This window comes from Xyrauchen texanus, chromosome 36 (assembly GCF_025860055.1).
Source record: "Xyrauchen texanus isolate HMW12.3.18 chromosome 36, RBS_HiC_50CHRs, whole genome shotgun sequence".
Lineage (NCBI taxonomy): Eukaryota > Metazoa > Chordata > Actinopteri > Cypriniformes > Catostomidae > Xyrauchen > Xyrauchen texanus.
The window spans coordinates 8,010,877-8,022,614 of record NC_068311.1 but is presented as its reverse complement, the minus strand read 5'-3'; the positions used below and the strand labels follow the sequence as shown (position 1 = coordinate 8,022,614).

The 11,738-nt window shown below is 37.7% G+C and overlaps 1 protein-coding gene across 1 annotated transcript; it reads left to right on the top strand.

The window, feature by feature from the left end:
- Positions 1-6,502: 6,502 nt before the first annotated feature.
- Positions 6,503-11,690, top strand: rhbdd1 (rhomboid domain containing 1). The gene is made up of 8 exons (XM_052107040.1): positions 6,503-6,671; positions 7,172-7,324; positions 7,631-7,910; positions 9,230-9,362; positions 9,445-9,533; positions 9,688-9,741; positions 10,163-10,360; positions 10,953-11,690. The coding sequence occupies exons 1-8, from the start codon at positions 6,669-6,671 to the stop codon at positions 11,051-11,053; spliced, it is 1,011 nt and encodes a 336-aa protein (XP_051963000.1). The 5' UTR covers positions 6,503-6,668; the 3' UTR covers positions 11,054-11,690.
- The last annotated feature ends 48 nt before the right edge of the window (positions 11,691-11,738 follow it).

The window sequence follows — 11,738 nt, the reverse complement described above, 5'->3', positions numbered from 1 at the left end:
TCTCATTTGGAAACCAAGGTCCCAGAGTCTGGAGGAAGAAAGGAGAGGCACACAATCCAAGATGCTTGAAGTCCAGTGTGAAGTTTCCACAGTCTGTGTTGGTTTGGGGAGCCATGTCATCGGCTGGTGTTGGTCCACTGTGCTTTATTAAGTCCAGAGTCAACGCAGCCATTTTAGAGCACTTCATGCTTCCTTCAGCAGACAAGCTTTATGGAGATCCTGACTTCATTATCCAGCAGGACTTGGCACCTGCCCACACTGCCAAAAGTACCAAAACCTGGTTCAATGACCATGGTATTACTGTGCTTGATTGGCCAGCAAACTCGCCTGACCTGAACCCTATAGAGAATCTATGGGGCATTGCCAAGAGAAAGATGAGAGACATGAGACCAAACAATGCAGAAGAGCTGAAGGCCGCTATTGAAGCATCTTGGTCTTCCATAACACCTCAGCAGTGCCACAGGCTATGTACTGAGTACATATGCATGATTATACTTTTCAGAGGGCCGACATTTCTGTATTTAAAATCCTTTTTTTATTGATCTCATGTAATATTCTAATTTTCTGAGATTCTGAATTTGGGGTTTTCATAATCTGTAAACCATAATCAACCAAATTATATCAAATAAAGGCTTGAAATATCTTACTTTGCTTGTAATGAGTCTATATAATATATTAGTTTCACCTTTTAAGTTGAATTACTGAAATTAATGAACTTTTGCACGATAATTTTTCGAGTTTCACCTGTATTTCGCCTTAATCAGTCTCGCATAGCTATAGTGTAAAACACTGCTACACCGCGCTACCCCCGCTCGCCATTTCGAAAACACACACACACACACACACACACACACACACACACACACAGAGAGAGAGAGAGAGAGAGAGAGAGAGAGAGAGAGAGAGAGACACTTTAGACTGCAGAATTCTGTAGAAAAGAGTTCAGAGAAGAACACCTACTAACGCATGCCGGGCCGAACTAGGCAGGTATCCCCTAATTATAGATATTGAAAAACTATCCCTCAAATTTTGGACACCTAAATTCAAGTTCCCCTAACACACTGCAACATGAAGCCCTTAAAACCCAAGTGCTGAAGCCTAAAACCAGTCCCCTTTGTCAGCTGGCTCTGAAAATCACAAACCCACTAACAACTAACAAACGCCAGTTTCAGACCAGCACTGCTGAACAAAACCAAATCACAATAAACCAAATCATTTAAAAAAGCAAAAATTCATATTTGGACCATTGGGAAAATGAAAGTAAAAACCAAAGCAAATTGGAATGTTATCGGACCCTAAACAGAACATAATCTAGCAGAAAATCTCCACACTGTAAAAGATCCAAAACAGAGATGGATCCACACCAAATACAGACTAAGTGATCACAGTCTGGCCATAGAAAAAGGCAGACACAGACAAACATGGCTTCTAAAGGAAGAACAAGTCTGTGCTCACTGTGACACTGGTGAGGTAGAGACAGAGACACACTTTCTCCTTCACTGCGAGAAATTTACAGGGGTGAGAGAGAAATACCTCCACAAACTCTCAAACCTCATGCCACAGTTTTCCAGTTGAACAGAAACCGATCAGATGCTGGTGTTACTGGGGGAGGACCATCATGCATCAGTTGCAGCTAAATCAATTTTTGAGACGCACACCCTCAGAAACCAATTACTGCCTTAATGTACTTCATTCACAGTACTTTTATTTTTCTTATGTTCATAATGTCCTGTTAAATGCACATTTTATTTTATATTGTATATTGTTATTATAGTTTTTATTTGATTCATTACCTGGCACCTTATTTTAATTCTATCTTTATTGTTATTTGTTACTATTTTATTATTATTATTTATCTGGTCATTATCGGTTTTGTGTATTAATGCTTTGGCAATATTGTATGTAAACACAATCATGCCAATAAAGTACTTTAAATTGAAAATAGAGAGAGAGAGAGAGAGAGAGAGAGAGAGAGAGAGAGAGAGAGAGAGAGAGAGAGAGAGCAGCACAAGCCTCCGTTGCTGATTCTAACAAGACGTTTTTGAATTAGCAACGAAGGCTTGGCTGTATTAAAGAAAGATGCACTTGCAAACAGTTTACTTCTGACGAGAATTGTAACAAAAAATGGTAATTCCAGAATCGAGTTTCTCTCTTTCGATCCCTCAAATACAAACTCTCACACACATGCACAAACACACTAACTTTTTTATTTCAGCGAGTCCTCGAGTAAAGCAGCACAAGCATCCGTTGCTAGTTCTAATGTGACATTTACGAATACGCAAAGAAGGCTCCGGCTGTATTAAAGCAAGACACTGAATATGTGGCAGAAGAAAGTAGTTCCAATGTCACTCCTTCACACTATACAGATGAGTGTTTTAAGCAATAGAATCCCGCAACACCATCAGTTTTTAAACAGCAGCGCCCAGAACGGAAATGAACGGCAGAGTTATTGACAACGAAATACGCATGCGTAGAGCAGTGTTTCCCAAAATTTGTTCTGCCATGGCGCTTTTTACGATTAAAAAAAAATCTACGCACACCCCTATCCCACATAGGCTAACCATCGTCAGCATTTTACCTTTTCAAGAACTTGTCCATATTTTCTGTCTGTCTTAGTAGCATGTTTACTTGTAATGTTTGAAATTCAGCTATACCAAAAATAAGTAAAAAAATCACATACTTACATCTTCCGCCATTTTGATGGAAAGGGTCGTAAAAATTCCGCCATCATCTATTATTACCCGTCATTTTAATTTTCATATTTTAATGACAAGATATTTAATAGCTTTTATTTTCGTTCACATTTCCATTTTTAATCATGAATTTACAAGACCAGCATATAGCAGCATTTATTTGTTTATGAAGAGAACAGATGAACAAAAGAGACACCACAGGAATCAGATGAATGTTTTTTTTTTTGGGTCATATGTCATATTTTAGTGACAGCGAAGGCCACTAAAACATGACACATGAACAACGCAATATTACAAAAAACAAATAGCCTACGATTAAAATATGAACAAAACACAATAATAAAAAAATGAACAGAACTGGATGGACAACTCAAACCTTCCTCCTGGTCCGCATTTATTTAATTTTTTTTATGCTTTATTTGAACATTCATTTTACAGTGTGGTACAACAAAATTAGTACACAAATATAAGTATTAAGAATAACAGCAATATAAAGAATAGTTAAAGATAACACTATACCAACACCATAGCTCAAAACAGAAACAAAACTAAACAGTAACTAAAATAATCTTCCTGGTCCGCATCGACTTAAGCTGGGTGCTCACCTGTGTGTAATCAAACGCATCAAGGGAGACTGATTCTGAGGCAATTGTCATTAGATTTAGCATCTTTTCCTCTGACAGATGACTTCTCATGGCAGTTTTAATTTTGTTCTAGAGGCTGAACCCAGCGTCAAGCGCTAAATTGCCTCCACATGACAAGAAAGTGTCACAGAGGGGCGATTTTATGAGTTTGCCACGTAAAAAAGCAAGAGGTGTGCACAATAAATACTGAAAACATGTTTTTGGAAGAGAGATAAAAATCTTGCAGTTGCATATACACTCACCTAAAGGATTATTAGGAACACCATACTAATACTGTGTTTGACCCCCTTTCGCCTTCAGAACTGCCTTAATTCTACGTGGCATTGATTCAACAAGGTGCCGAAAGCATTCTTTAGAAATGTTGGCCCATATTGATAGGATAGCATCTTGCAGTTGATGGAGATTTGTGGGATGCACATCCAGGGCACGAAGCTCCCGTTCCACCACATCCCAAAGATGCTCTATTGGGTTGAGATCTGGTGACTGTGGGGGCCATTTTAGTACAGTGAACTCATTGTCATGTTCAAGAAACCAATTTGAAATGATTTGAGCTTTGTGACATGGTGCATTATCCTGCTGGAAGTAGCCATCAGAGGATGGGTACATGGTGGCCATAAAGGGATGGACATGGTCAGAAACAATGCTCAGGTAGGCCGTGGCATTTAAAAGATGCCCAATTGGCACTAAGGGGGCCTAAAGTGTGGCAAGAAAACATCCCCCACACCATTACACCACCACCACCAGCCTGCACAGTGGTAACAAGGCATGATGGATCCATGTTCTCATTCTGTTTACGCCAAATTCTGACTCTACCATCTGAATGTCTCAACAGAAATCGAGACTCATCAGACCAGGCAACATTTTTCCTGTCTTCAACTGTCCAATTTTTGTGAGCTCTTGCAAATTGTAGCCTCTTTTTCCTATTTGTAGTGGAGATGAGTGGTACCCGGTGGGGTCTTCTGCTGTTGTAGCCCATCTGCCTCAAGGTTGTGCGTGTTGTGGCTTCACAAATGCTTTGCTGCATACCTCGGTTGTAACGAGTGGTTATTTCAGGCAAAGTTGCTCTTCTATCAGCTTGAATCAGTCGGCCCATTCTCCTCTGACCTCTAGCATCAACAAGGCATTTTCGCCCACAGGACTACCGCATACTGGATGTTTTTCCCTTTTCACACCATTCTTTGTAAACCCTAGAAATGGTTGTGCATGAAAATCCCAGTAACTGAGCATATTGTGAAATACTCAGACCAGCCCGTCTGGCACCAACAACCATGCCGCGCTCAAAATTGCTTAAATCACCTTTCTTTCCCATTCTGACATTCAGTTTGGAGTTCAGGAGATTGTCTTGACCAGGGCCACACCCCTAAATGCATTGAAGCAACTGCCATGTGATTGGTTGATTAGATAATTGCATTAATGAGAAATTGAACAGGTGTTCCTAATAATCCTTTAGGTGAGTGTATAGCAGAAAGTAATAAAATGACTCGTTTATGTTTGGGTCTAAGCGTTTTCTTGGTGAATTTAAATTAGTTCAATTACAGGGGTCTCAGATATTCAATAAGGTAATATTTAATTAAAAGAAATTATGAGACGTTCAATGTTTCTTCACAAATTTGGACAGTTTTTAAATATTTCTTGTTGCTTAGTACTCTCACAGACATTATTGGTGAAGTAAAAACATGAAAAACACTTTGGTGTAAAGTCACTTCATAGACTTCAATGTATTCTCTGTGCCCCCCCGGCAGCGTTGGTCTGGTTACACACTCAGTTGATTCTATCGAAAGCCGGCCCATTTGCTTTCATCTTACGTCATCACAAACACGCATGGCGAACACAACGCCTCATCATACTTTCTGTTTTTTGTTTTTATTTTGGTGCCATTATGCACAGCAGAGTGAATGACAACTGCGTATATGTGCGCTTCATGGCGTAACTCCAGGGGAAGGCGGCTTGCTGCTGCTCGCAAACAGCATTTTTTTAGGAGACAGCTGATTGTAAGGAATTAATTTGCATCTTTGTTTACACTGCATGCTCACGGTCCAAGGTGAAGTTATCGCCACTGTCATCTCCTATTGTACCCTATATTTATATCTGCAAAGCAGTTCAATGGAAAGATGGAGGCGAGAACCGGCATGGCGATATAAACAATATTTTAATTATTAACTTAAACAAAAGACAGACAGACACACACACACACACACACAACGTCAGTAAACATCTCTCTCCCGTGGCACCACTGTCAGCAATCAGCCTGTATCCCTCTCCGAGGCTTAATTATTAATTATTGCAAATGACATCAGGCTTCTTTTCCAATTCATCGATATTTTTTTTTAAATTATTGTCGATTTGCAATAAGACTTCTCGCATTCCACTGAAGTATAATCAGTCCTTTCACGTATTTTCCACCCTAGACGATTGTGTGCCTACCTCCCTACAATGACTCCTATTGTTCTCTGGTAAACTGCATGTTTGGTGACAGAGATGGGCAGAGATGTTTTCTGGACTCTTAAGAGATTCAGCATATTATATTTTTGTTTTAAAATGTTGTGGAGCTTTTTCATTTGCTTCAGACTGAGTGTACAATATGTCTGAATTTGAGGGTCTGCATGATGTTAGCCAATCCTAACAGTGAGGGCCAGAGACAGGGTGGGAAATGATCATATATTACTAAATTATTACTTTTTTTTTTATTAAAGAAATACTAACATTATCAGTGGGCCTTGGGAAAGATAGTAAAATTATAAAAAAAAAAAAGAATAAATAAAAAAAAGAGAATTTTAAACACATGGATGTAAGTCATGAGATAATTCCCTTTAAAATGAGGAATGTAAACGCTGCAGCTGTATATGTATGGCATCAGGATCTTTTGAGATTACATATCTGTATATATATATAACTATGACATTAGAATACGTACGTAAATGTGGTCACCTTGAGACGGTTAAACGTGCTGCTAAATTGCATAGCATATGACAGAGAAAGATTCCAGCTCTCAGAAGCTCTAAAATGATAACCTCTCGACAAATGTCGAAAGAAGAGAAGAAAGAGAGGAATAACGGAAAGAAAGTGATCCTAAATAAAACAATATTGCACAACACTACAGTAGGTGGCGATATGCACCCAGAATGCAACTCGCCAAAAAAAGATGAAAAAAAAGAAGAAGAAGACCAGAGCATCACTTCCGTGTTTACATGATGAAACTGTGTAAAACGATAGTGAAAGCTGACGTATCCTTCAGTGGTATTTATTTGAGAAAGAAGCGTGTGCTGCATTAGTGTTTATTCCTGATATTGAAGATTGTGGACAGCTTCTTTGGACAAGTGATTCAGGTATAATGGTAAGTGCTAAAGAGAAATCTGTTTTAAAGTAAAGTGGCTATGTGTAGCGAATTTGTGCATTTCAGAATTGCCTGGCCACAGCAGGGTCAGTAGTGTGATAAACCTTGAAACTGATTTTGATTTAATGCTAGGATGGTAATGACATATGACAGTAATCAGTTTTTGGAGAAAAAGTTGGATAAGCCTTGGACAACAAGTTAGCAAACAGTCAAGTAACTTTGAATTATTAAAAGAAAAATTTGATGCTTGAATGCTTCTAAATTATAATGATCAAATAATAATATGTTTGGTAATGACTAATAAAGCTCCCAGATCATGATGTAAAAAATAAATAAATTCATGAGCCAGCTTTTTATGAGATCTAATTGATGATTTGTAAAAAAGGATTCAAAACATTTATGAGCGTGCATCAAGCAGGAAGTGTCTTTTAGGAAATGTGAGTTTGAGCCTTTCAGATAGAACACACCAAACACTGGTCTTCTGTCTGTGTGTGTTTCAGATGCGTAACCGACATAGGGGATCCAATCTTGGCCTGCTCTTGCTGGCGTCTCAGGTTTTCCAGCTTGGCTTTGACAACATCCCACCTGTTACTCTGGCAACACTGGGACTCAATGTTTATTTGTTCCTGTTTCCATTCAAGCCCCTCCTACAGGTACATGTTAAAAACACAAACAATCAGCAATCAGCACAAGAAAAATTGTGTAGACCCTACCTCTTTGAAAAAAAGAACAGCTCTTTTAAGGTGAAGTGAGAAATTTAAGTGCCACCCCAATCTCACTTCATTGATTGAGCCAATGTTGCTGTGTCAGTTCATGTTTTTAAGCAGCAAAAATAAATAAATCATGTTTGACAATATCATTCAGACGTACAACCTTACTCAACCAATTATAACCATTATAGACAATGCCATGTTTCTTAATGTATAGAGCGTTGATATGGTGTTTTATAAATCTTGCAGACATGTTTGAGTGTTCAGCAGGCATACTGGTACAGAGACTGGAATCGTCTGCTGTTGTCTCCATTTCATCATGTCGATGACATGCACCTGTACTTCAACATGGCCTCCTTCCTTTATAAAGGCATCAAGCTGGAGCGAAAACTGGGAGGGTACGGGTTTGCATACCTGCTGTCCGTCTTCTCCATGCTCACCGGATTGGTCTACCTGCTCCTGGAGGCAGGTCTGACACAGATGACAGAAGATTCGTCGTATAGTATGCAGTGTGCAGTGGGATTCTCGGGTGAGTGAGTGTCGGTGTTTCCTACAGTATTTTGTTACTGTCAAATGCAAAAGACTATCAGATAGGGTTGGGTATATATATGCAGATTTCTTTATTCGATTTCGGTTTGATATCAGTTCATATGGGTATATTTCACTTATAATGAATTATAATTATATAATTATAATGTCACTAATATGACATACATTTTCTCCCAGCAATAACTGTTAATTATACTGGGGATTAATTTGACAAATTATGTTTTTTGTTTTTCATCATTTTGGTAACATTTGAACTTTTATAATTTTTTACAAATCCATGTATTCCATCAATATTTATAATATTATAGTGCATTCATTATATATTGTCACATGTTTATTGTTAAATGCATAATTTGTTTTTCTGTTTACAAGTAGTGGCCAACCAATGTGGGTTTTTCAATGGCTTTTACAGATACGTAGAGAGTAGGTTAGCCAATATAAATGCCAATAAACATTTATTAACCGCAATTAAGATTTAATTTCTAAATGAAATACAAACACATCATTTATGCAATAAACAAACTTTGTGTCTGTTCCAAAATATACAAGTAGATTTGTCAATAATAGTCAAAGGAAAGTTAACACTTCTGTTAATCGGCCTGGTCAATCGCTATTTAATATTCGATTTTACATTGATTTGTTGAACATGTGCTAAAAAATAGGTACTGTCTCTTTAAGAAAACCAGCAGTTCTGTAAATGAACACATATAAACTTGAATGGCTTCTTTACCTCCTCCATGCTATTTGTGATTTAGAATTAAGTGTTTATTTCTTTGTTGTTTTTGCATGGATCTCATCTTTGGACACACATTACACTTAACGAGTCAAACCAAATTTTTACTCTTAACACTCAGTGAAAGATCTTGCTAGTGAACTTCTTCGGCAATATACTACTCAACCACTGGTGAGTGAAATCAGTGGCTAATCTCAGACATTTTTACTTGCATAGTGTAAAATTTGGTCTCATATGCGAGCGATTTATTTGCATTGTAAAGGGTTGCGCATATAGCCTAGTAAAAGATTAATCTTCGGATTTAAGAATCAATATCATTCAAATGAAGATCGCGATGCATCGGAAAATCTATATTTTCACCCTGTATATAGCATCAGAGCAGAATACTGTGACTTTTGCAGTAGTTAATAATAGTAGATCAATATTTTAACTGTACAAATGGTGAACATCATGTCCATCATGGGATAACCTTAGATTGACACATTGTATTTTTTGCCACCATCTTACCATATGTTTTAAAGCTTTTGGCTTGCTATGGCTGAATTGAACTGCTCGTACGATTTCAGGTGTTCTGTTTGGACTGAAGGTGGTGAATAATCACTATTACCCAGGTGGGGTCACGTACATCATGGGACTGTCTGTAGCCAGTCGCTATGCCTGCTGGGTGGAGTTGATCCTTATACACATCATGAACCCAGGGTAGGCATGGAACATACTTGTAAACATATAGGCACACATGATGTTTCTGTCGTTTAATATATATATAATACATCTTGTGCAGAACCTCATTTGTTGGACACCTGTCTGGTATTCTAGTCGGGCTGCTCTACACATCTGGACCACTAAAGAGAGTCATGAAAACATTTTCAGGTAAAAACAACACTGTGTTGAACATATGCATGTGTGGTTGACCCCTTTTCTGTCAATTTGATATGTTAACATGCGTATATAAGAACATTCAGTTTAGAACATTTGCATCCATTTGCATCCTGCCACATAAACATCCATCAATATGTCCTTTCAGGATTTGTAACATCTAGTGGCCATTATGATCAGCAGACATACTACAATTCATCAGGTAAAATGCTACAAGTGAAAGCATGTATGATACCAGATCTGAATCATGCTGTTTTGTTTGTTTTATGTGAGATTATTAAAGGATTAGTTCAACCAACAGCTCTTTTTTTCCTTCTCCATACAATGAAAGTGTATGGTGACTTTCCAAAAGTTATGTGTTTTTCGTATCTTTTTGTCACATGACAGTATGTCACTTTCAAAACCCTTGCATTTTTCCACTACATCCTTGAAATCATGTTTGAAATCAGTATGAGGTTGAATTATGTAACAAAAGCTTACTAGATTATTGCTGTTAATTTGTTTTCCAAGTAATACAATCCACCTACAACTACTCCATGAACACCTGAATGCTCCCTCCTAGCACCACGTTTGTGTGTTGTATGTTGCTGGTTATACAGTTGTTTGTATGGCTGTGTTCATAGGTTACAGTGGATACGGGATGCCATATCCTCCAAATTCCTCCTATGATCAGCAATTTAATTCCAGACAGAATAGTGCCCCCTACAGGGAACCATTTGAAACACACATGCCTTCTGCGCCTCCCCAGCACCCCTACTCAGCTGGACTCTCAGAAGAGGAGCAGTATGAGGCAGCTATCAGGGCCAGCCTGAACAACAGTGGTTAGAACCCCATGTTATTTACAGGAACCATAAGTTGTTGTTGATTTTTTCAATGCTGATGATGTTACTGATACATTTAGACAGGGTTCCAATGTTCATGAAAAAATATGAAAATGTCATTGAAATTAATGAAATCTTAAAATGGCATGGAAATTAATAAAATCGTTAAAAGTAATATAATTTAATAAAATCTAAAAAGTCATGGAACTTAATAAAATTAATAACATCTTTGTGACATAAGAATTAATAAAATCTTTGAAATCAGTTCAGAGAAATTATTTAAATCTTAAAAGTTTTTGTAATAAATATGAAGAATGTACAGAAATGTTTGCAATGATAGCATGAAATGTTTTTCTGCGTTTTTTCGTATTTGACACATCCCCAAATCACAACCATTTGAATCACACAATGAGAACAAAATTCCTCAGAGGATCCTTTGTATTTAGGGTTGCTGCCACTTACTGGCGACATGACCACAAATTTCTCCATCCTCTGTTACAAGTCATTTCAGGAACTTCAGTTCTAAAAGCAGTCTGAAATATGCCCGATATTACCAGCAGTTACAAGGTGTCTTGTTGTATTTGTTTTATAGGGGGTGCTACGCAGTCCAGATCATCACAAAATGTTTATGCCCAAAATAATCCAAGCACTGAAGAGATTCGCTGGCGACGACTTCAGAGGTTTGACAGCTGAGCGCCTAGAGAATATCTGACAAACATTGAGATCTAATGCAATATTGTTTACAGTAAAGAAAGCCCAAAAATAATCAGAGGTAGTGTGAGATGATTCTTCCACCGCTGATTGGAGATCAAATGGAATAGCCTTTATGAGGTCATCGGTGGATCCCCATCGGTATGCATCTTCTCTAGATGTGTGGGAAGTTTGCAAGGCAGTTTCCTGTATTTCAGTTCATGCATGGAGTCCGCAAAAAGCTTAAAATAATTTTAGCACTTCTTTTCATACGCTGCACAGTTATTTTGCTTAAAATGCATAATCATAAAGGAATTTTTTGTGTGTGTGTGTTTCACTGAGGGTGAGCAAATTACATAATTTTCATTATTGGGTGACCTTATCCGTTCAGTGTTTATCAAAAGTAGATATTAATGAAATGTACATCTATGACACATTGTTGTAAATGCATTAACTCCAGTATTCAGTATGTTGATGTATATGCAAACATATGACTTTGTTTCAATGTGCCAACAACATGTCTTAAGTCATTGATTAGCTGATGCCTCTGTTGCCTGAATGTAAATATGCTAACTTGTACTTTTTCTTCTTTAAGGAAATAAGTTTTTTGTAAACAAACAATAAACATTATAAAGTTTTTCTGACATATACATTGTAGTGATTTCGAGTTGGTTCCAAGACAGCACCA